The sequence below is a fragment of the Leguminivora glycinivorella genome, chromosome 2 (genome assembly GCF_023078275.1).
Source record: "Leguminivora glycinivorella isolate SPB_JAAS2020 chromosome 2, LegGlyc_1.1, whole genome shotgun sequence".
Lineage (NCBI taxonomy): Eukaryota > Metazoa > Arthropoda > Insecta > Lepidoptera > Tortricidae > Leguminivora > Leguminivora glycinivorella.
In genome coordinates, this window is record NC_062972.1 from 9,376,718 (window position 1) to 9,402,933 (window position 26,216).

Genomic DNA, 26,216 nt, shown 5'->3' on the forward strand with positions numbered 1-26,216 from the left:
TATAAGTTCTCTATAATATGCTTAGGATAAGCAGATGGCCTGTACAGAAGCAAAGTGCATCTTAATTTTTACTTCGATTTTTTTAAGATATTATATCAATAATAATTGCGATTGGAGTTCATCGATCAGTCATTTATTTAGTTTCAAATATAGTTTTAAAAGTGAAGTGACCAGTCAATCACTATACATATATGTAGTTGATATTATTACCTTAAACCTGAATTTATGTTATATCTTTACATAATGTAGAAAACTTGATATACTACGGATGTCAATAGTTATGTATGCAAATTTCATAACTAATCTTGGCTTTTTGAACAAATAGTTAAGCTCTTTGTGGCACAAATAATAAGTAGATTGTATTGTATCACATGGGAATAGGGAGCAAAATTACATCATTACGGTGAGGACGTTCATTGAACCATAAATGAAGCGGATTTTACAATTCCTGATTAATTGAATCATGAGCGTACTGACGAGGAATAAACGCGCCAAAGTGTAATTTTGCTTACATATGAGATACTTACATACTGAGTATCGTCGAAAGTTTTAAAAAACTAAAAAACAATTTATGATGAAATTAGTTTTAATCAATTTTCATAACAAAAATATTCTGTAACTAATTTAACCTAATATCTAGCAGTGGTTCCTTACCTAGGGGGTAATTCCCCGAGGGAGTAAAACTGGTATTTTATGGGGGGCTTATCAGACCTATAAAGATTAATATTTTTGATAATGGAGGTAAAATCAAGTTGCCAGTTAATCAAAGGAGTGTCATCTCAAAAGGTTAGGAACCACTGATCTAATAATCATCACCATCAGATAAAGCTAGGTACTTATAATATCATTTTGTAAGCACTTAACGTAAAATTAAAAAGAATCAACATAACTAACTTTTTTCCGTTGTAACTTATTCTATATTACCTAATCAACATTAGTCAAAACAATCACAGAATGCTTTGGAATACTAGAGAGACAGCTTTCCAAATTCGATTTTTTATGAAAGCTGTACTACAAGGGGCCAAGGAACAAGATCATTAGTTCGAGCCCCAGGGTTTAACTTGTTAAATCAGTGGGGCGATATTTTGAGACTTTTTAACAAAACCGTTGTAAAAAGTTGTGTGGTTATATAAAGAAATCGTATTTTACTCGTTTTTGTTTCTGTTACAAAGAACTAAAATTTGTCATTGGTACACAAATCGTTATCTATCAAATATCCGCTGCTTAAGAGCTTGCTGTAAACTAGTTTCCCATCTTCGTTTCGAAGCTCTACTTGGGGTATAGAATTTTCATATGCCATGATTTTAGTCTGGAATGGCCCCTTATCCAGAAATATTTCAATAAATTTAGTTGACACAATATTCACGTCAACGTGGGGATTTACTCTGGCCTTGTATAAATTTACCTGTATGCTGGCAGGTGGCAATGTTAACCATTTCTCGCTTATTTCTTTTACATTCGAAATAGAAACGACGTCAGTATTGCCATAATCTACGTAGCGTACTTTGACGAGTCCTTTTGATTTGCTGTAACGTTGTATAGTCGCTCTGTACCACCCTGGTTGGCCAGTTTCGTCCCGAAACAATCCAATGCATGGTTTATCTTCATATATACCGTTTAACGGAGGCAAATCGACGGCTTCTTTTTGCAAACATTCGAACATCTCATCATACAGCAAGTTATCTTCATCGTTATGAACAACACTTAATTCCAGATTATCTAAATCATTTATAATTAAAATATTAGACAGGAATTCTGGTTTTTCATATTTCGTATAAGTCATCACTTTTTCGTTTTTTGACTGGCCTTCTTGTTCCATAAGCAAATTCCAATCGGCAGTCTCAAAAGACTTCGCGTCGAAGGAACAATCGTGTGACGACAGGAGCTCCGCGCTCTCGGCGTCTTCATCTACGATATAATCTGGCCCCGAGTCGGATTTCAGGTCTTCGTTTCCTGGTGTCTTTACATTTGGGTTCGGCACAAATTTTCTAACAACTGTCTTCGATCCGTCAGTGTACTCTGCCATCTCGAAGTCGGCCAAGTGATCGTTAATCCACAATTTGTCGTATTTCAGCTCTATTGGCAAGAGATCGCCGATCCTTTCTCCAGATATTTTGACCAAACAGTGTTTCTCTACGACTGATTTGTGAATGTAATCCAAAGTTGTTCTATCCCACTGGTTGCCTATTGGGCGAATTCGAGCTAGGATGCACTTGTGGGCCTGTATGGGTATCTGGTGAAGAGCAATGCTCTTCCTCATGTTGACAAACGAGCAGACTTCTTCATTGCCATAATCGACGTACTGGACTAAACAGGAGGATGTTTCTTTATTGACTTCCAACACTCGCCCCCTGTAGAAACGGTTGTCCAAGAAGTACAGCGCGACACACGGCTCGCCCACGGTCCACTTCGCATACTTGGCCTTAGGGTCGGGTTTCTTGAATCGGACCTCGAGCGCCTTGCGAATGAGCTCCAGCGTCTCTTCCTGTGACAGCTGATGCAGAAAGACTACACCATCATTGTCGATGTACCTGAAGGAGAATATTTTGGTTAAACATTATACAGATAACAATAGTACAAATGTTTACATACTTAGCTTAAAAATATGTAATAACAGCTTCCGTCTTGCTGGAGTCGATATTGAAATCAACTTACGTCGGTACCCCAGTGAACTCGTTGGTCGGCAAAGGCTCGGCCGGCAGCCAATCAGATATGAAGACGGTGTTGGAGGCGCCGGCCTGCACCTGGTCGATGTGGGCGTTGACGTCCTCCAGCTCGGGCGTGGAGGCGCCATGACCGCCATGGCGCCAGACCATATTTTACGTTTACTAACGTGAAAGAAAAACTCATGAAAATTCGCGTTTTCCGGGATCTAAGGCTACGCTAGATCGATTTTTTACCCCTGAAAACCCCCACATAACAAATTTCAGCGAAATCGTTACAGCGGTTTCCGAGATCGTCGGTATATATAAATAAATAAATATACAAGAATTGCTCGTTTAAAAGTATAAGATAAATATACAAGAATTGCTCGTTTAAAAGTATAAGATAACAAAAATATAGGTCAAGAAAAACCCATTTTAAGTATCCAACTATTGATAAGAAGTTAAGAACAGTAGGCGCCGTAGTAACACTAGTATAACATTATGTATTCATTACCATTCGTTTAAAAGTTTTAAACTCTACATCAGCTTTAAATATAGCGCACCGAATATTCGGCCGAATGTTCGGTTCGGTAAGATCTGAACCGAATGTATAAGTCCATATTCGGCCCATCTCTAATACAAATTGTATGGGTTTTGTTCCTCGGATGGTGGATTTTCAAGTATTTTCTGGTCCCACGCAGAATTTTGATCCTGTACTTATAGGAATGTGATCCACTGGCATCTATACTGCCACTGACATTATATCATGACCTTTTTGTCGAATCTTTTATAATATTTTTCTAAAATCATCATTACTTATCGAGGGAAGAACCCTCACATACCCGATGACAAAATACACCCTGTATACTCATTATACTCTTCGATTAGCTACTTCAGACTGGTAAATACATAGTCACCAAAAAATTCAACTTACCCGATTTTGCCGCAATACATAGTAACACCACCAGTAATGTGAAGAAAACTTTTATTCCAAACATCTTTGCAATCCCAAAACTGGCTACTAACAATCAAAACAAATCACCATTGGGACATGCGCGTGCACATATTTGATTTAACCGTGTCACGATCAAAAACAGTTTCAGACAGCATTGAAGTTAACTGAAGGTCTCGTAAAGGATTGATGAATTTCGTAACGCAGCTTGGATTATGTCGTGGTTGATAAGTTACGCGAGGCGCGGACGGGACGCGGGCTCGTTGCGTAACGGCGCGCGCGTGTGCTTTCGGGGACCGCCGAGCGCGCAATGCCGCGGAGCCGGCTTCGCCCAACTCTATTCACTTAATACAACCTTTGAAGAAGCGCTATTAGAATGACAATCAAATTAATGTTTTTCTAGCAATGTCTCCCTGGCAGTCAGATACTCCGCAGTCCGTACTGACAAATATTGGTAGTACCTAAAAGTATTTATCTAGATCCATTAGATTCATGTTATAAGTTCTCTATAATATGCTTAGGATAAGCAGATGGCCTGTACAGAAGCAAAGTGCATCTTAATTTTTACTTCGATTTTTTTAAGATATCATATCAATAATAATTGCGATTGGAGTTCATCGATCAGTCATTTATTTAGTTTCAAATATAGTTTTAAAAGTGAAGTGACCAGTCAATCACTATACATATATGTAGTTGATATTATTACCTTAAACCTGAATTTATGTTATATCTTTACATAATGTAGAAAACTTGATATACTACGGATGTCAATAGTTATGTATGCAAATTTCATAACTAATCTTGGCTTTTTGAACAAATAGTTAAGCTCTTTGTGGCACAAATAATAAGTAGATTGTATTGTATCACATGGGAATAGGGAGCAAAATTACATCATTACGGTGAGGACGTTCATTGAACCATAAATGAAGCGGATTTTACAATTCCTGATTAATTGAATCATGAGCGTACTGACGAGGAATAAACGCGCCAAAGTGTAATTTTGCTTACATATGAGATACTTACATACTGAGTATCGTCGAAAGTTTTAAAAAACTAAAAAACAATTTATGATGAAATTAGTTTTAATCAATTTTCATAACAAAAATATTCTGTAACTAATTTAACCTAATATCTAGCAGTGGTTCCTTACCTAGGGGGTAATTCCCCGAGGGAGTAAAACTGGTATTTTATGGGGGCTTATCAGACCTATAAAGATTAATATTTTTGATAATGGAGGTAAAATCAAGTTGCCAGTTAATCAAAGGAGTGTCATCTCAAAAGGTTAGGAACCACTGATCTAATAATCATCACCATCAGATAAAGCTAGGTACTTATAATATCATTTTGTAAGCACTTAACGTAAAATTAAAAAGAATCAACATAACTAACTTTTTTCCGTTGTAACTTATTCTATATTACCTAATCAACATTAGTCAAAACAATCACAGAATGCTTTGGAATACTAGAGAGACAGCTTTCCAAATTCGATTTTTTATGAAAGCTGTACTACAAGGGGCCAAGGAACAAGATCATTAGTTCGAGCCCCAGGGTTTAACTTGTTAAATCAGTGGGACGATATTTTGAGACTTTTTAACAAAACCGTTGTAAAAAGTTGTGTGGTTATATAAAGAAATCGTATTTTACTCGTTTTTGTTTCTGTTACAAAGAACTAAAATTTGTCATTGGTACACAAATCGTTATCTATCAAATATCCGCTGCTTAAGAGCTTGCTGTAAACTAGTTTCCCATCTTCGTTTCGGAGCTCTACTTGGGGTATAGAATTTTCATATGCCATGATTTTAGTCTGGAATGGCCCCTTATCCAGAAATATTTCAATAAATTTAGTTGACACAATATTCACGTCAACGTGGGGATTTACTCTGGCCTTGTATAAATTTACCTGTATGCTGGCAGGTGGCAATGTTAACCATTTCTCGCTTATTTCTTTTACATTCGAAATAGAAACGACGTCAGTATTGCCATAATCTACGTAGCGTACTTTGACGAGTCCTTTTGATTTGCTGTAACGTTGTATAGTCGCTCTGTACCACCCTGGTTGGCCAGTTTCGTCCCGAAACAATCCAATGCATGGTTTATCTTCATATATACCGTTTAACGGAGGCAAATCGACGGCTTCTTTTTGCAAACATTCGAACATCTCATCATACAGCAAGTTATCTTCATCGTTATGAACAACACTTAATTCCAGATTATCTAAATCATTTATAATTAAAATATTAGACAGGAATTCTGGTTTTTCATATTTCGTATAAGTCATCACTTTTTCGTTTTTTGACTGGCCTTCTTGTTCCATAAGCAAATTCCAATCGGCAGTCTCAAAAGACTTCGCGTCGAAGGAACAATCGTGTGACGACAGGAGCTCCGCGCTCTCGGCGTCTTCATCTACGATATAATCTGGCCCCGAGTCGGATTTCAGGTCTTCGTTTCCTGGTGTCTTTACATTTGGGTTCGGCACAAATTTTCTAACAACTGTCTTCGATCCGTCAGTGTACTCTGCCATCTCGAAGTCGGCCAAGTGATCGTTAATCCACAATTTGTCGTATTTCAGCTCTATTGGCAAGAGATCGCCGATCCTTTCTCCAGATATTTTGACCAAACAGTGTTTCTCTACGACTGATTTGTGAATGTAATCCAAAGTTGTTCTATCCCACTGGTTGCCTATTGGGCGAATTCGAGCTAGGATGCACTTGTGGGCCTGTATGGGTATCTGGTGAAGAGCAATGCTCTTCCTCATGTTGACAAACGAGCAGACTTCTTCATTGCCATAATCGACGTACTGGACTAAACAGGAGGATGTTTCTTTATTGACTTCCAACACTCGCCCCCTGTAGAAACGGTTGTCCAAGAAGTACAGCGCGACACACGGCTCGCCCACGGTCCACTTCGCATACTTGGCCTTAGGGTCGGGTTTCTTGAAGCGGACCTCGAGCGCCTTGCGAATGAGCTCCAGCGTCTCTTCCTGTGACAGCTGATGCAGAAAGACTACACCATCATTGTCGATGTACCTGAAGGAGAATATTTTGGTTAAACATTATACAGATAACAATAGTACAAATGTTTACATACTTAGCTTAAAAATATGTAATAACAGCTTCCGTCTTGCTGGAGTCGATATTGAAATCAACTTACGTCGGTACCCCAGTGAACTCGTTGGTCGGCAAAGGCTCGGCCGGCAGCCAATCAGATATGAAGACGGTGTTGGAGGCGCCGGCCTGCACCTGGTCGATGTGGGCGTTGACGTCCTCCAGCTCGGGCGTGGAGGCGCCGGTCACGTCGGCCTGCAGCAGCGGCTTGGTCGGCAGCGGCTCCAGCTGCAGCCACTCGCGCACGGAACCAGTCAGGTTGCCGAACGACAGCATTTCGTCGTCGTCGTTCGTAGCGTTTGAATTCTCGATGGCCGTCTAAAAATAAAAAAGTTTTCAATGTCTTGAACGCATCGAGAAATGAGTACCAAATGAGCACAATTGAAAGATTGATTTTTTAATGTTAGGTAATGGTTTGGTTCGCATTTTTTAACGCGTTTTATTGGGGAGGGAAGGAAAACTAATATTAGCAAACGAATGTAAAGGTAACAAATATAAATATGCATTACCTCGGATTTGTCGGGTATCGCCAGACCTTGTTCAATGATTTTCAGATTTAGGCAGCGCCACTCCGACGTGTCGGGCTCCAGAGCGCCGCCTTGGGTGGTGTGGTACACCCATAACTCCACAGGCATACTCCTGTCCTTGAAGCTCCCTATTTTGGTTATAAACACTCTTGCGTACACATCCAATAATTCTTTGAGATACTCTTTAGTGAGGGAAGGCCATTCGGTGCCGACTGCCGGCATCACTCCGGACAAGTGGCATTTGATTGCGGCGTCGCCCAAAGACTCGAAGTCTGGGGTCAACGCTCTTAAATTGTCGAGAGGCACTGTCTCGACCAGTGCGAAATCAGAAAAGAATAACTTTGCTTTGTTGTCTACTAGCTCAACTATGACAGCTCGCCGCCAAGTTTTGGATTCCTCACAGAATGCGCAACATCTGTCGCCTTCCTTCCAATCCTTTTTCTCATTTTCAGAGTTTGCCTTTGAGTATTCCGTTTGTAATTTCTCAAATAAGAGACTGAATGTCTTCTGTTGGTGAACTAGCGATACGTACAGTAGAGAAGGCGACTGGTACTGCAGTAACTTGGCTTCGAGCCTGAGTGGACCTTTATCCTTAGCTTCCAAGTTCTCTTCATCTGCTTTGGCATCGTCATCTACTTTGATATCATCATCGTGGGTCAGTATTTTAATTTTTTTATCATTACGTTTAGTGTCCGATTTCTTCTTTTCGTCTTGCGGACCCTTATGTATTGTACCTTGGCTTTCACTGTCGCTCAAATTGAATCTAAAGAGACTGAAATAAAATAATCAAATATGATATCTAATAAATATATCTAAACTATGTTTAATTAGTCCATTCCCATAAAATGGAATGCCACGTTTCCTAAACGTAAACAAAGTTCTATCCACACTCTTCAAAGCAATGCAAGATGATCGTTAGAAGCTCGGTGTATACTCGCCATGAGAAACATTGGTGCTGCCTAAGTGGTCAAAATCACTAGAAATAACACACAACAGGGAAGAGGTGTTACACCTTTCTAATAGTGGCGTGACCGTATAATCTGGGAGCATCTTGGCCGCTGCGTTTCTGATGGCGACCGTACTTTATTTTTAGTCGAAGTATAATATGTAGAATAGTTACCCAAAGGTGATGGCAAACTTGTACTTGATCATCTCGTTGTTGACGCAGACGGGCTCGTCGCCGCCGCGGTCGTAGAGCGTGACTCCGAGCGAGCCGCGGTTGCGGTTGTCCTCCACGTGCAGCTCCAGCACGCGGTCTTCGAACCGGTGCAGTAGGGCTACGGAGGCTGCGCTCCATTTCTTGTTCAGGGGTGTCACTCCGGCGAGGTGACATTCTGTCGCCTAGTACAAATTAGAATAAAGATAAGTTTCTGGGACACCAATTTAGTTAACGACGTATTTACTGGGTTTGCTAGTTTAAGCAGGGGCGGCTCACTCCGCGATTCTATCGCCGCGCTACAAGTACATCCTGGCGGCCGCGAGTTCGCGGCCTAATCAGGGGTTGCGCGCGTTCTCACGGAATGCACGTTCGCACTTTCTATTGTTACTTTACGTCGCGAGGTTTTTTTAAGCGATTTCCGCGTGTGGAATGGCTAAATAATACTTAGTTAAATAGACATATTGAATAAAATAAATACCATAAGACATTCTCACTCAGATCTACTACTGATTAAGTCCCACGGAAAAGTTCAATAAGGCTTGTGATGTTGGAACTTGAACAAAAATATATAAATACAGTATATAATTAATTCGTTTGGATCCATTGGTAACCCTATCACCGGACGCCGCGCACGTGCGGCTCGTTTCTTTGTAAGAATTTTGTAGGTATTTAAAAAGGCGGCATTTCGTGAACATCAAAGCAGTGAGCCTTCTGTACTTGTACTATTATATATTCTGTGGTTTAAGTTCAAAAAGAAAGCTGATAAATACAATAATTATCTATGTAGATGGGTACAGACATCGTGCTACTTGTCGAAATAAAAAAAAACATCTTATTATACTTGAGACTGGGAACGACGGTTCACTCTTAGGGAAAACCTGTTAATGTATGTTTTTGGACATTTTTTTAATTTAGAAATGCTCATTAGGTTCTTAAAATACTACAATCATTAATTCGTTTTTGAAGTAAGTATACCTATACAAAGCGGATAGGAAGATCCGTCATACGGATAATCAATCTCTGTAAATGTAAGTTGGTTAAATAAATAAATTTAATTTAGTAATCATTCCCCGCAACACGTAGAGATGGCGCTAGTAATGAGGGAGTGAGGTCGGAAGTGTTACGCACCAGCGCGCGCAGCTGCGTGAAGTGCGGGCGCACGGGGCGCAGCGCGCGCCAGTGCACGAGCAGCACGGCGCCCGAGTCCACCAGCAGCACGCGCACGCGCCCGCGCCCCGGCAGCTCCAGCACCAGCGCGCGCGCCCAGCCCGCCGTCGCGCGCGCGCGGGACTCCTCCGCGCGCCGCTCCGCCTCCGTGTTCACCACGTACACCATGCCTGCATCATAAACCGACGGCCAGTTGCATCAACCACAGTTAACAGACACGTCAACGTTACGCAGCAGAAGTCTACAAGTGAATAAAATTCACCTTCACTTGTCCAATCACGTAAACAAACACTGCTGGAAAACATTATCTCACTTTTCTCTGCAATTACACATTAATAATCACTTAAAATGTTATTATATACTTAAAGAAACTCACGTATTGAACTCAATCAAAAAACCACTGAAAAATATCATTTCTAAAAAGATATTCATCAAAATTGCAACGACCGGATCAAAGATAATAGAATTTCACTAGATATAATTTATGGTCCCCGTGTGGTGACGGGTTAAGAATTTCACCACCCCCTTTCTTCCCGTGAGTGTCGTAGCAGTCGACTGTGGGATATGGGTTAAATTGTGGCGAAGGCGAGAGGCTGGCAACCTGTTACTGCAATCGCAATGTCACAATTTTGATTTTTTTCAACCCCTTTTTGCCAAGAGTGGCACTGAAACTTAGTAGTTCATGTGCTCTGCCTACCCCTTTATGGGATACAATCGTGATTATATGTAATATGTATTTATTGGTATAATTTATGGTGAAGGTCTATTCCCCCGGACAAGTAAAGATGAATTCAATGTGTGTGCGTGTGGATTGAGTGAGCACCTTCCGAAAATTAAAAAAAATATTCTCATCATTTAGTAAAAGTTCTAAAACAATTGTAAAACGAATATCTGAATTTGTAAAAAGATAAATCAAAAGATACACTTAAACATGTGCTCACTCAGTTCTCACAAACTACCAACGAAAACAGTGAATGTATTCATTTAACATATAATATTTATATACTAACATTTAGTAAAAAATATGCCAACCTACCTCTATAAATTTTATATCACCTAGTTACGTATTTAATTTTTTACAAATAGTTTCTTATGCTCACTCAATCCTCACACTTTTGAAAAGCCGAATTTTGATGAAAAACATAAGATTTAGACCGCTATTATATGTGTATAGTTTAGTAAAAGTGAAATGGGAATTTGTAAAATACAAAACGAACCACTAACGTGTCAAGTTTTTTTATAATATTTTTTTGTAAGAGCTCACTCAGTCCACACGTTTTGAGAAAGTTAAAAATGTAAATATCTAAAGATTTGTAGCACCACAGACCCTCGAAAGTACTTCAACATTTAGTAAAAATTTTTACTAAATATCCACCATCTAATATTTTATATTCGTTGTCTGGTTTTAAAGATATTCAGACATAACAGACATAACTTTTCTCATACAAATATATCATGTAGGGTGACCACACTATTTCGGCTCCTGATTTCTGGTTTCTTACTAGTGAAGTATTATATTCTTTGTTTCTTACCAATTATCATTCATGTCCTTTTTAATGCATGAATGTCGATATGGTTATTATCCTGACGTCGATAAAAATTACACAATACACATCATGACTAGGCCAAGAACATAACCTAAAAACAGTTTGCAGATGGAGAAATAATATGGTATTAGTTTAATATAAACTATTATCAAAATTGAACGAAACTCCCCAATCTCAATAGAAGGCGGAGAAAATCAGGAGCCGACATAGTGTGGTCACCCTACATGATACATTTGTATGAGAAAAGTTATGTCTGAATATCTTTAAAACCAGACAACGAATATAAAATATTAGATGGTGGATATTTAGTAAAAATTTTTACTAAATGTTGAAGTACTTTCGAGTGTCTGGGGTGCTACAAATCTTAAGATATTAACATTTTTAACTTTCTCAAAACGTGTGGACTGAGTGAGCACTTACAAAAATGTAGAAAAAACCTGACACGTTAGTGGTTCGTTTTGTATTTTACAAATTCCCATTTCACTTTTACTAAACTATACACATATAATAGCGGTCTAAATCTTATGTTTTTCATCAAAATTCGGCTTTTAAAGTGTGAGGATTGAGTGAGCATAAGAAACTATTTGTAAAAAAATAAATACGTAACTAGGTGATCTAAAATTTATAGAGGTAGGTTGGCATATTTTTTACTAAATGTTAGTATATATAAATATTATATGTTAAATGAATACATTCACTGTTTTCGTTGGTAGTTTGTGAGAACTGAGTGAGCACATGTTAATGACTGTATCTTTTGATTTATCTTTTTACAAATTCAGAGATTCGTTTTACAATTGTTTTAGAACTTTTACTAAATGATCAGCATATTTTTTTTTATTTTCGGAAGGTGCTCACTCAATCCACACGCACACGTTAGTGGTGCGTTTTGTATTTTACACATTCCCATGTTACTTTTACTAAACTATACACATATACTAGCGGTCTAAATCTTATGTTTTTCATCAAAATTCGGGTTTTCAAAAGTGTAAGGATTGAGTGAGCATAAGAAACTATTTGTAAAAAATTAAATACGTCACTAGGTGATCTAAAATTTATAGAGGTAAGTTGGCATATTTTTTACATGTTTTAAAATGTTAGTATATAAATATTATATGTTAAATGAATACATTCACTGTTTTCGTCGGTAGTTTGTGAGAACTGAGTGAGCACATGTTAATAAGTGTATCTTTTGACTTATCTTTTTACAAATTCAGAGATTCGTTTTACAAATTGTTTTAGAACTTTTACTAAATGATCAGCATATTTTTTGTAATTTTCGGAAGGTGCTCACTCAATCCACACGCACACATTCAATGTATATGGAAGTTCCCATACAAATATTTGGCGGATGGTAGGTAACAGACGGTTTGGTGCAACCGACCCTTAAACTTAACAATATGTATAATGGCGCGAAAAAACACATCCGCAAGTACAATGTACGGCAACGTTATGCCGCCAGAGACGTTTGCATAATATCTCCTATTAATAACATAGAACTGAGAATTTGGAAATTCGTTAATCGTTGAACCTTACAAGACCCTAACGTGAATAAAAATTGTAGACATTTCTACCTTAACACAGCTGCTCTACCTTTTTTTATTAGACTTCTGCTTAAGTCAACGACCAAGGAAGGATTTTCTATTTATTTAGATTAAATATTTTTTTAACATTATGAGTTATATAATAAGATCTTACCGACTTCTGGGAGATGCACGTTTTCAGTATTAAGAGCCAAACTGTACTCTTGTTCCAAATCATCAGTCAGTTTTTCAAAAGAGTTCTGCAAGTGGCACTAAAACCAAAATCACATACATATAAATAAGTATAACTTTTTAACCGCAAAAACAACGGGGTGTTATTAACCCCCGACGCAAAAACGACAGGGTGTTATAAGTTTGACGTGTCTGTCCGTCTGTCTGTCTGTCTGTCTGTCTGTCTGTGTGTGTGTGTTTGTGGCATCGTAGCTCCCAAACAGATTAACCGATTTAGATTTCGTTTTTTTTGTCAGAAAGCTGAGTTGGTCGGGAGTGTTCTTAATAGCCATGTTTCATGAAAATCGGTATACGTCGCGGTCGGGGTTTAAAAAAAAATAGCTGTTATGTTACTTATGTATGACAAGATTTCACATTAAAATAAAACTTCTTTCAATCACAACATACCTCTCGCACATAAAACTTGTCGGGGCTGCAGATGTGCGTTATGTTAACTTCTTGTTTTGATTTCAACTTTAAATTATTGTTCAACATGAACAATTTCGGCTTTTCTCTCAATCCGGATATTCTTGGGTACTGGAAAAAATATTTTCATTAATGTCAAAAAATAAACAAATACAAGAAGAAAAACTTTGGGCAGGCTGCGTCAGAGACACATTTTAGGTTGACATGAAACATGGTGTGAAGTCCCTACCGCTATTAAGAGGGCTTTCATGTGAAAAATAGTGAAATCGCAACCGAGCGCTTAATCATACGTGTGGTATCAAATTAAAGAGCTTTCCGAGTAGTTTACAAATATATAACATATTATAGGACTTTTTCTACTTGGTCTAACAAAATATGAGAAAATGTCCAGAAGTGGCAATAATTGTCATGGGGAAGGCTCGTTTTCAAAAAAAATGCCAAGAATATATAATAAAAATTTATAATCACTAAGTCATAAGAGCAATTTAAGTAAACGTTGCAGATTAATTTTTTACGAAAATAACTCCGATGTGATGTAGATTTTCAAAGAAATTGTCACTTAATTTTAGGTAATTTCTAAAAAAAATTGAATTCGTCTTAGCCTTGTTTACTCTTTTTAAAAAACTTATAATAAAAATGTAGTCTGAGAAGTTTGTAGTACATGATACACGTATTATAAATTTAGCAGTTTCAGTATTCCAAATTGTCCAAATTTTACAAATAAGATCGACTAATCCAGCACTATACGCGGGTTTTCCTAAACGTGCATCAGAGAAAAATTCGTAATTAATTTAGTGAGTAATTTTTCTAAAATCCAGTCTTATAAGTATCAAGATAATAAGATGCTCTAATTGAAACTTGAATTAAATATATCTATTAGATAATGGAAAGTGTAGTATTTCACCGACTAAGACTATACATTTTACATTATTTTGACGTTTTTCTCGAAAGCAGCCTTAAGAAGGCCGAAGGCTGAGATCCACGCAGGCTCGAAGCGATGTTACCACTTTTAAATTTCTACTATTTTTTGCCAGGCTTCTTTCTTTAAGGCTTTTTTCTACTTCGTTAAGAATAGCAAAGTCGTCTTTTTGTAGATCGGTTAGATGAGATTAAACAAAGTTTAAAAGTAAGGCTATTTAGTTACGTGTAGCTTGGGGTTGATGAGCTTGGCGCGCTCGTGGAAGAGTAGCGCATGCGCCAGGCTCACTCCGTCCTCGAACGTGGTCACGTCGCACACCAGCCGCATGCCGAAGTTGGACGTCGACTGGATGTTGCGGATATATATCACCGCTTGCTTGCTGGAAAACGAATAAGGTATAAATATTCTATAGCAGAACAGGTCCGCTATTCCGCATCTGGACCGCCGGCCTGCCTATATGCCGCGTCTCGTTATACTGCTGTCTGGAACGGACCGATATTGTTGTCTCATTATTACAATCAGGACCCCTGAGAAACTAATTGGTGACCCCTGTTCTATGTAGTCTCGTCCTGCATGAATTGAGTGATGTAAATCTAGGGGCCCATTTCTCGAAGCTACAAGTTACAAATTACAAGTGGTTGTCAATGTCTAATATGACAAGTTGGAGACTCCCGCTTGTAACTTGTAACTTTCAGTTTAGAGAAATGGGCCCCAGATGTTGGCAAACATAGGAAACGAAACAATCGCAGCTTTGGAATTTCAATAATCGTAAATGTTTGCAGAGAACTCTCTCAAATACTAATTTTGTGAAGAGCCGTAATATTCAAGTGTCAAGCCTTTTGTGAATGTCATTAACCATTTGACCGCCAGACTGGCTGTGAACGTCATGTGGGCTGACTGGGCTATTAATAAACGGCTGAGCTGTTCAAAGCGCTTTTTCTAGGAACAGGTGAATTGATCCTAGTTCAAAGGAATAAACAGTATTAACTAGTCGATTAATTGAGTGGTTAGTACACAACTAGCTCTTTGTGATTATTCTGCCAAAATAGTGTAATTTCAACCAGCTATGCAGCTGTAGGTATTAAAATGTGTGCACAATATACCATTATAATTTATCAGGTTGGGTCTAATATACCTTTTAATTATGGACTTACTTGTTAATAATATTCTGAATGAGGTAAGAGTCTTCACAGGTCCAGGTGCCACACTTGGGCTCGCAGTTGGCCAAGCAGCAGTTGATGGCTAGCGGCGGCGGCGACTGCACTCTGCCTGGTTGCAGCAGACGAAGCCTGAGTGCAGTAAACAGGTTACACTTACATGTTAACTGTACTATGTTCGACTGAAATTTACCCCAGGGAATAGCTGGGACTACACTGACCGAGCAGTCTCGCGACGCAATTGCCTCGCGCAGCGCACCTTTGCCTTCCAATTTGCAAGGCAAGATGGCGGACCTCAGTCAGCTGTTCAAAATAGTGTTCATACGAGCAGACGTTTTCCACACGAAGCTGCTCAGTCAGTGTGATTTCCGCTATTGAATGCAATTACCAAACATATCAATAACATATTGATTGAAGTCTTGAGCAAGATATATTCTAAAATGGCTCCCCTAAATCGTGTCAATTGCATTCACGTATCTCATGATCCCCGTTTAGGTAAGGTCGAGGATATTAATGCTTTAGCAGTTCGCGGTTCAAGTACATTTAGTTGGGACGTTTACTTATTTAACTTGTGACCTGTTCTAAGTGTTTTAATTCATACTCAAAAACATCGTAATTTCTAAAAATGGTGTTTTGTATCACGTTTAACTACGTGTATTTAAAACAGGGAGCTTACTTGTCAGCAGGAACTAATTCTGTACTGCCAAAGTCGATACAGAAGACGGTGCAGATCGGCTTGTCGGGCTTCTTGCGGTCGATGCTGACGATGCGGCAGCGCTGCCACATGTTGTCCGTCTTGTTGAACGCCAGGTACAACTTTCCTGAACAATGTTTCAAAACATAAGCTAAAGAGCTAGAGAATAAGAATATACCTCTAGAACCTAAGACGACCCGGAACGGAAAAACGGGATAGGGCCAGAAGAGAGACCTTTTCATGAGCATTCACTTCTTGGCCTACACAATTAAATAAAATAATTTAGATAGAGCGTTAGGTACATTGTAAGTACCTATAAGGTACTTTGCGCATTTTAGCTGTTGGCCACTCAAAAACTGATTTTATTTATTTTTAACCGCCGTCTCAAATCTCTCAAGCAAGGTGGTTCAATTCGTCTGGTTTTTTTTATATTTCTTCCACGATATCTCCGTCGTTACTGGACCGATTTTGAAATTTTTTCTTTGATTCAATGTATAATGTATATACATACAGATTGGTCCCATTTTTCTCAAAACTCAGTTCTGATGATGGGATCCTGGAGAAATCGAGGGAACTCCTCAAATCTGAAAGCCACACATAGTGATTTTTGTGTTTTTTAAGGAACAGCATGCATTTACGTACGGAACAGTCACATTTGGTGCAGTGGAACTGCTGATGATGGTCAGAACGGAACTCCTCAAATCTGAACGGCAGCACGCTTATAGTGACTTTGGTATTTTTATAAGAACAGCATGCACTTACGTCCAGAACAGTGGCATTTGGTGCAGTGGAACTGCTGATGATGGTCAGAACCGAACTCCTCAAATCTGAACGGCACACTTATAGTGACTTTGGTATTTTTATAAGAACAGCATGTACTTACGTTACGTCCAGAACAGTGCCATTTGGTGCAGTGGAACTGCTGATGATGATCAGAACCGAACTCCTCAAATCTGAACGGCACACTTATAGTGACTTTGGTATTTTTATAAGAACAGCATGTACTTACGTTACGTCCAGAACAGTGCCATTTGGTGCAGTGGAACTGCTGATGATGATCAGAACCGAACTCCTCAAATCTGAACGGCACACTTATAGTGACTTTGGTATTTTTATAAGAACAGCATGTACTTACGTTACGTCCAGAACAGTGCCATTTGGTGCAGTGGAACTGCTGATGATGATCAGAACCGAACTCCTCAAATCTGAACGGCACACTTATAGTGACTTTGGTATTTTTATAAAAACAGCATGCACTTACGTCCAGAACAGTGACATTTGGTGCAGTGGAACTGATGATGAAGATCAGAAGTATCAGAACGGAACTCCTTAAATCTGAACGGCACACTTATAGTGACTTTGGTATTTTTATAAGAATAGCATGCATTAAAGTTCAGAACAGTGACATATATTTAGTTATGTTTGTTAAGAATATTGAGTTTTCAAGTCAAATTTTGTCAAGCTTCGATTTCTTATAATCGGATTCATGAGGAATTGAGGAAACTCCTCAAACCTTAACGGTATATGTATATTCATTTGTATTGCCATCAAATAATTAAAGCTTTAAAAGCAGTTTTAAAAAATACCTACACATTTCTACATAGTAAACCGTTCTTGTACATAAATAAATAAATAATAAATAATCCAACATTCGCAAGTAGCTTTCACCAGAACTCCAAAGGCGGCGGTTTTTTTTTTCTAAAAAATTATATTGTTTAGTTATTAGATTCGATGGTACTTGCCTTCTGTAATATGCGCTATGGATGGTTTTGGTGACGAAACAGAATTTTTGAACTCTCGCAGCATTTCTTTCACCACAGTTTGGTGGCAAGCACGTTGGACATAGAAATTATGAGGATCCACAATATGTGTGATGTAAATCATCTCCTGAGATCCTGTAACATAAAATTAACTGTAGTGTCGAATGTTGAATGTTTTATACTAGGTGGAGAATAAATTGAAACAGTACCTTCATGAAGTTGTCTAGGAACTCTACTTTCTGTGAACGGCGACACTGGTTGTACCACAGGCCTACTGAAAGCTTCACCTGTAACAAAAAAAGCGGAGATAATGATTAATTCATTATAGACGATTGAAAATATTAGAAAGTATCCCTTAGTGCGTTTTCACATTATCCGATCCGATTTCGGATGTCGGAAGGATTTCAAAGGCAAAAATCAATGATGGCGGCGTAAATATATGGGATATCGGTCCAACGTCTGATATCGGATCGGATAATACGTTGCTATCTGAAATTTATAATGGCGTGACAATGTCACATTGAGTGTAATATTATTGTATTTTCATGCTCTTCATACATTCGATAATCGCTGTCGTACAACGTGCAATGCCTATTTTGATAAATTTCTGACCTCCTATTTTGATAAAAATCCTGGAAACTTAGCAAAGAACTCATATCTTTGCTAAGTTTCCAGGATTTTTTTGGTCCAGCCCTACACAAGAGGTCAGCAAAGACTTTGAACTTTTATTTGGGAAATCGAGAAAAACATAATTCCACGGTATTTATTTTGAAATTAATATTTAATTTGTAATATTGTAAGTTGACGCTATGATTACATCAAACGTAATATGTGTACCTAAATAAATATTTAATTACCATATGTTTTTGAGAATTAAGCACTTTTGATGCGAGTGTATCAAATAATATAATATAATATAATATAATTTGGGAATTAAGCCCTTTTGTTGTGGCCTTGTAGCGTAAATGTTATTATTTTAAAACAGTTTTATTTTATTTTTCGATTTTGTATTAACTTAGTTGATATCAATGTTGTTGTACTACATACATTGGTTTATCCACATAAATAATAATTACACTTTCACTTTAAGTTTCTTTTCAAAATTTGTTCTAAGCGATTTTGACATTATTTTTACCTTTTTTTTTTTTAATGATCTTTAAAAAACGTCCCAGCAAAGTGTCACCGGAGATGTAAACCATTTACGTCAGGTTTAATTGACGTATGTCGGGGTGTCATTTACGTCAGGTTTCTGACGTTTTGTTTTTTATTAGATTTACAATTGACCGAATAATAGAGCGTGATTACCATTTTTGACAATCGACGCAGTTGCATGCATCTTGATCGCAGAAAACAAAATCGAGAGCTAGTCAAAAATCAAAAAGGTAATCACCGTCTATATCCCGTTCAATATAAGTCTAGTGGAATTGAACGTTTTAAAGTCGGCTCCAAAAAGGCGAGACTTTTTGAGCTTTAATCTCAAAACAACACGTAATTTTCTATACTGAGAAAAACTGCATTCATAGTTTAAAAAAAAGAAAAAATGGAAATAAGCCCTTTTGAAAAGACATTCCTCACTTACTGAATCTGGTCGCGCCGCTGACGTGCGACGAGTCGCTGCCGGCCGTGCCGACGGAGTTGATGGAGGACGTGGAGCCGCCCTTGCTGCGGAACATCGAGGATGAGTCGTAAAACGGCATTGACTTTGGTGGCTGTTGGGCCTTTTCCGCCTTTTGCTTTGGGGCTTTCTTTTGACGGACATCTAGAAGAAATAAGTCCAGGTTAGACAAATAATGGAGTACACATCTTGGGTTTATTCAGCCCATAAAGAGAAGAAACCATGTAGCGACGCACAAAGCGGTACGTCAGGGCGGCCTGAAGTTAGAGAGGTGATTTTTCTAGTTAGACAAATACACACGACACCGCTCTAATACACCATGATATAAAGTTTCGCGCAGTCGCACATTAGGTTTGTTACACAGAGTCCATAAAATCGGCTGCGCATTAAGACCAAGGAGCCAACCTTTAGGGAGTTCAGGCGGATACACTGGAGCGATCGGCGCTGGAGGTATCTCGGTTCCCTCTTCCAATTCCGCAGTTAAGATCAAGCTGTAGCCGGATTTAGCATTGCCTTCCAAATGTATGTAATCGCTAATGAGGTTGCAAACGTCGTCGTTGACAGCCACACTGAAAAATATACAAGACTTCTCAAAACAGAATAATCAATTTTGATAAAGGAATCAAAGTGGCTAACCAGGCTAACAGTACCTACTTTGATACTTGATAATAATGAGGTAATATTATATCACTTACTTTAAATTTTCATTCTTGATGTTGCTTTTGTTCAAATACCATGGAGCTTCAGCAATCTGCTTGGCATCTTCCAGTAGAACACATAAGTTCAACTAAAAAAAATGAAATACCTACATAAGTGTGTTATAAGAACATAAGTATAAATAAATTAAGTAAGCTGGCTCACTGCAGATACAGGCGTGACAATGACAATCTTATCGAGCACAAAATGTATGTTTTTAGTGATAATTTCGCGTGTTGACAAAATGTTGGTATGTATGCATTGTGTACCTACTGATCATGATAATAATATTGTAAGACTCACAGAGAGCTCATTTTCATGTTTTGTACTTGTAATGGAGTAAAATTATATGTCTGTAGGTAGTTTATTTTTACCTGTTTCATTTTCTTTTTATCCAGGGAGAGAGTCATGGTGTTAATAACTTCTTTAGCCTTTTTTATTGTTTTTGTGATATCTTCCTTTACCTTATACAGAGATTCTTTTTCAGCACACTTTAACTTAGTAATAATTTCTGTAACTTCAGTCTTATGTTTTTGTACTATTGAGTTAAGCTTTGAAAAGTGTTGCTCAACCGTGGCAATCATTTTTGTGAGTTCAGAAGTAGTTCCAGTCTGGTTCTCTATGTTATACAACAGGTGCCCTACGTCCTGAAATATGCAATTAGTTATTAGCATATGATTGGGGATATTCCCACTATAACTTGTGATAACCACTGGGATGCAATAGGAAGCAGTAATAACTACTGTGTAATGTTTTTCAACTTTTACCACTGGTTTTAATTGAAAAAAAAACCAAAAGTAGTTAATTACCAATAGTAAAGGTGGGATATTTAAATAAAATATAAATATGATATTACTAAGCTGCAAGACTAAGGAACTTACCACTGCAGTTTTAGTAAGTCTTCTAAAAGTTTCATCTACTTTTGGAAATAACCCATTAAGGTCTTCCAGAAACCCTTCATTCTGCAAAAAAAAAATTTTTTTCAATACAGTCAAGGATAGGCTGAAATAGCTCCTCTACAAGTAACTGCCATTAGCAATGATGGCCTATTACACAATCGGCGACGATTCCGTCAATTCGTGAGCACGCTCACAATCATGGTTGGCACTTCCTTTGCTCAAAAACCGACAAAAAGGCAATTACATCCCAACATCACCAATCATAGGCCACTGTAGTCCATTATGACCTTCTTTTCGCAATCATGATCTCATAAATTACAATAATAGAATGAAAGCTTACCACTTCTTGCATGGATGCTACATTGTGGTTCTTGCAAGACTTTTCACCTCCCACCATGAGGCAATCCATACAAATAGACTTCTGGCAGTCCTTACAGAAATAGTCAAGTGTCTTATCACTATGGATTTTGCATTTGTTGGCATGGATGAGAGGTTCTACAAAAAATGTTAAAGTACATAAGTAAAAAAAAAATACATTCAAATGGGAACTAAAAGACTACTGGCATGCCATTGGTAAGTTACAAAAATAGCTAAATTTCCACTTCGAACATTTTCATATAGGTATACAGATACATATTAGGGTGGATCAAAAAAACACTTTTTTGGAATTAGCAAACCTTTAGCAACTATTAGGTTTGCTAATTCCGAAGTGTTTTTTTGATGCACCCTAATACCAATACGCTGCCAAAAGTGAATTGATGGTTTTCAGGGGTAAATTGAGGTGTCCAGCGTACACGCCCAGAATAATGTTGAGCGGAGTGCCTTTGAAGCGTGTCGCACATTTTAAATACCTAGGGCATATTGTGACCGAGGACCTAAAAGACGATCTCGACATCGAACGGGAGCGCAGGGCGTTGTCTGTCCGAGGTGGGATGCTGGCGCACAGGTTCGCACGCTGTAGTGCTCAAGTGAAACTAACTTTATTTCGAGCTTATTGTCAGAGTTTCTATACGTGCGGCCTGTGGGCCAGTTTCAGGCTGAAGACCTATAACGCCCTGCGTATCCAATATAATAACATTTTCAGAATGCTGTTTGGGCTTCCTCGATTCTGTTGTGCCTCTGGAATGTTTGCCGATGCGTGTGTGTGTGGATTGAGTGAGCACCTTCCGAAAATAAAAAAAAATATGCTGATCATTTAGTAAAAGTTCTAAAACAATTGTAAAACGAATCTCTGAATTTGTAAAAAGATAAATCAAAAGATACAGCCATTAACATGTGCTCACTCAGTTCTCACAAACTACCAACGAAAACAGTGAATATATTCATTTAACATATAATCTTTATATACTAACATTTAGTAAAAAATAGGCCAACCTACCTCTATAAATATTAGATCACCTAGTGACGTATTAAATTTTTTACAAATAGTTTCTTATGCTCACTCAATCCACACACTTTTGAAAAGCCGAATTTTGATGAAAAACATAAGATTTAGACCGCTATTATATGTGTATAGTTTAGTAAAAGTGAAATGGGAATTTGTAAAATACAAAACGAACCACTAACGTGTCAGGTTTTTTTATAATAAATTTTTGTAAGTGCTCACTCAGTCCACACGTTTTGAGAAAGTTAAAAATGTAAATATCTTACGATTTGTAGCACCTAAGACACTCGAAAGTACTTCAACATTTAGTAAAAATTTTTACTAAATATCCACCATCTAATATTTTATATTCGTTGTCTGGTTTTAAAGATATTCAGACATAACTTTTCTCATACAAATGTATCAAGTAGGGTGACCACACTATGTCGGCTCCTGATTTTCCCCACCTTCCCATTGTCATATTGAGATTGGGGAGTTTCGTTCAATTTTGATAATAGTTCACCGGATTTGTAAGTGGGAGCGAGAAAAGAATAACTATTTCTCGCTCCCACTTACAAATCCGGTACGCTCATCTGTTAGCGCGATTAGATTACCAGGTTCTGGTTTCTTACTAGTGAAGTATTATATTCTTTGTTTCTTACCAATTATCATTCATGTCCTTTTTAATGCATGCATGTCGATATGGTTATTATCCTGACGTCGATAAAAATTACACAATACACATCATCACTAGGCCAAGAACATAACCTAAAAACAGTTTGCAGATGGATAATTAATATGGTATTAGTTTAATATTATCAAAATTGAACGAATGAAACTCCCCAATCTCAATATGACAATGGGAAGGTGGGGAAAATCAGGAGCCGACATAGTGTAGTCACCCTACTTGATACATTTGTATGAGAAAAGTTATGTCTGAATATCTTTAAAACCAGACAACGAATATAAAATATTAGATGGTGGATATTTAGTAAAAATTTTTACTAAATGTTGAAGTACTTTCGAGTGTCTTAGGTGCTACAAATCGTAAGATATTTACATTTTTAACTTTCTCAAAACGTGTGGACTGAGTGAGCACTTACAAAAATTTATTATAAAAAACCTGACACGTTAGTGGTTCGTTTTGTATTTTACAAATTCCCATTTCACTTTTACTAAACTATACACATATAATAGCGGTCTAAATCTTATGTTTTTCATCAAAATTCGGCTTTTCAAAAGTGTGTGGATTGAGTGAGCATAAGAAACTATTTGTAAAAAATTTAATACGTCACTAGGTGATCTAATATTTATAGAGGTAGGTTGGCCTATTTTTTACTAAATGTTAGTATATAAATATTATATGTTAAATGAATATATTCACTGTTTTCGTTGGTAGTTTGTGAGAACTGAGTGAGCACATGTTAATGGCTGTATCTTTTGATTTATCTTTTTACAAATTCAGAGATTCGTTTTACAATTGTTTTAGAACTTTTACTAAATGATCAGCATATTTTTTTTTATTTTCGGAAGGTGCTAGTGCAGAAGAAGACGGCATCAGTGGTGTTACGGATGAGGACGAGCTCAAATAGTATTCTGAAAATGATAGCAGATAGGTGGGATTCGGATATTCTTCGCCGATATACCGACCTACATGTCTCACGCCCAAAAATAATTTAATTGTAATTTTAATTTAATTTTAATTTTAGTTAGTAGTTTACTAATATAGTTTTTTAGTGTTCTTTTTAACTAACAATATATGGATCATAGTTATCTGAAAATAAATAATTTTTAATTTTTAATTTAATTTTAATACATATATTATGTCTCTGACTGAAATCTGAAAAATTGGTATCATTTTTGACCATCCCTCATTAAATTGTAATACATTCTACAATAAAATTTGTATACTTGCCTATATTTTGGAGAACATGTGTTTTGAAGACTACAAAATTTTTGTGTGTCTTGTTGAAGCAGTTGTCACATAAAATGGTTTGGCACTGTTGGCACATTTTAGTTGTGAACTGGTGGCATTCAATGCATTGTCCTGAAATTTATAGAAACCAGGATAGAAACAATGGTTCATCATAAAATTAACAAAGAATCTAGTTAAAACGCATATTTTTATAAATACCTGTAGTGTAGTCAGTATTCTGAATAATAGACTTGAGATCTACAAAATAGTTTTCATTGTGATCATTTTTCGAATCACCTTCCTGCAAAGAAATTTTTTTATTCAATAAAATTGACTTTTGTCATATTAGGGATACAATACTTACTCCACAATCCACATGTACATAACAAAAAACAAATATTATTATGATTTCTTACAAGCATGAGTTCCATCGCGATTTCTCCTAACATGGACATGTTGACCGGAAACATTTTGTAAAACTCCTTTTTGTTTTTGACCAGCTTGGCAGGGTCACTTATAGTCATCTCGGGGCTTTGTTTGCACACCTTGCATTCAATAGGCTCGTTAAATTTGATGATGCTTTGAATGCATGTCTCGCACATGGTGTGGCCACATGTAAGGAACAAGGGAATGTTCCCTTTCAGATGTGACCCAATGCCTGGAAGTGAATAGTAGTGAATAGTAGTAGTAATAATATTTCCTGACTACACTTTTCATTGAGTGATTTTTGTTATGCTAGCTGAACTACCATATCAAATAATCAGCTTTCCACCCAGCACAGTATTACCATATTAGGTTTCCTACCCTAGATTCTTGGTCATTGGTGCCAGTATTACAACTAAAACCTAATCAACAGTGAAATGTAACTACATGTTTTTTTAAATTCTAGGTAATATGATTAATGTTATTGAATCAATCAACTACTTAACTGTTTTATATTCATTCATATAGTTTACAAGTAATGCACAAGAAACAAAAACAATTAGACAGAGGTAACAACAGGCGGTTTTGTTTATGTAACGAAATTTATGTAGGTACATCCATGAGATTGAGATTTCAATCCCTAATCTCAAGAGCTGATATGATGTCTAAATTACTGATGTGATAAGTTAAAAAACAATGAAGTTGTTGTTTAAAATATCTCTGTTTAGTCAGCATTCCAGATACTCCAACATGATTCACAACCGGAAACCGCCTGGCTTACTTGTAAATTGTTTAGGTGCAATTTGAGCTTTTTATTAGAATAAGTAGAACATAAACAGAACTCAAGATAAGATTATAGAAGTAAGAGAGAAAGGCATTAATATTATACAATATGTGTAAGTATAAGATTTTAAACCGCAGACTAACTCGCGGGCAAGAGGTACTACTTTAATTTAAATATTCATTATCATGAATGTAAATAAAAATATAACTACCGACTAACGTTATCTCCGAAATGAATGTGAATTAAAAATATAAGTAGTAAAGTAAATGAGTAGTAAATTCAACATCGGGTATAAAACTTTTCTAATCGCATTACCGCAAACGAAATACTTACATGTTACGTTATAAAGTTGACTGCAGTTCGGGCAAGATTTTTTGATATTTCCGTCCATGATGTTAAATCAAATTAGTTTACTTTTATTATTAACATCGTATTATACGTATAGCTATTGATAATTGGCAAAGAATAAGCTTTCTTATATTGTAACGCTATGATAAACCGAACATATATTATTAGGTACTTTCCCGAAGAATTTTTTTTCATCGGACCGGCGCACGCCGTTTTCGTAAACAACGAGAAAAGAAAAGAAAATATTGAACAGATCACAGATTGTATAAAAAAACAAATGAGTATCAAAGAAAGTAAACGAAATTCAGTGCAGCCAATATAAAATAAAAAATTAAGGAGTACATACACGATAGAAAGGCTCTTCC

General features: G+C 37.2%; 2 protein-coding genes across 2 annotated transcripts; both read right to left on the reverse strand.

Moving 5' to 3' along the window:
- Positions 1–565: 565 nt before the first annotated feature.
- LOC125235568 (tudor domain-containing protein 1-like) lies at positions 566–2,816 on the reverse strand. Its single transcript, XM_048142168.1, has 2 exons — positions 2,656–2,816; positions 566–2,531 (listed from the first exon to the last, which is right to left on the reverse strand). The coding sequence occupies exons 1-2, from the start codon at positions 2,814–2,816 to the stop codon at positions 1,175–1,177; spliced, it is 1,518 nt and encodes a 505-aa protein (XP_047998125.1). The 3' UTR covers positions 566–1,174.
- Positions 2,817–4,794: 1,978 nt separating this feature from the next.
- LOC125235178 lies at positions 4,795–26,063 on the reverse strand. The gene is made up of 22 exons (XM_048141644.1): positions 25,837–26,063; positions 24,713–24,954; positions 24,516–24,597; positions 24,297–24,428; positions 21,359–21,513; positions 21,001–21,081; positions 20,494–20,766; positions 20,119–20,210; positions 19,829–19,992; positions 19,388–19,567; positions 18,018–18,095; positions 17,791–17,943; positions 16,031–16,175; positions 15,352–15,486; positions 14,423–14,576; positions 13,261–13,389; positions 12,797–12,893; positions 9,516–9,724; positions 8,349–8,569; positions 7,211–8,000; positions 6,748–7,019; positions 4,795–6,623 (listed from the first exon to the last, which is right to left on the reverse strand). Exons 1-22 carry the CDS (start codon positions 25,892–25,894, stop codon positions 5,267–5,269), a joined length of 5,199 nt encoding a protein of 1,732 aa, XP_047997601.1. The 5' UTR covers positions 25,895–26,063; the 3' UTR covers positions 4,795–5,266.
- Positions 26,064–26,216: the final 153 nt, after the last annotated feature.

What these genes read in the sequence shown, in the direction of transcription:
- LOC125235568 (XM_048142168.1), bottom strand. Translation starts at nt 2,816, where the DNA reads ATGGTCTGGCGCCATGGCGGTCATGGCGCCTCCACGCCCGAGCTGGAG. An exon ending in GAGTTCACTGGGGTACCGAC is followed by an intron (nt 2,532 to 2,655) that starts GTAAGTTGATTT and finishes ATTCTCCTTCAG; the next exon opens with GTACATCGACAATGATGGTG.
- LOC125235178 (XM_048141644.1), bottom strand. Translation starts at nt 25,894, where the DNA reads ATGGACGGAAATATCAAAAAATCTTGCCCGAACTGCAGTCAACTTTAT. An exon ending in TCGCGATGGAACTCATGCTT is followed by an intron (nt 24,598 to 24,712) that starts GTAAGAAATCAT and finishes ATTTCTTTGCAG; the next exon opens with GAAGGTGATTCGAAAAATGA. An exon ending in TCACGCAGCTGCGCGCGCTG is followed by an intron (nt 8,570 to 9,515) that starts GTGCGTAACACT and finishes AATTTGTACTAG; the next exon opens with GCGACAGAATGTCACCTCGC.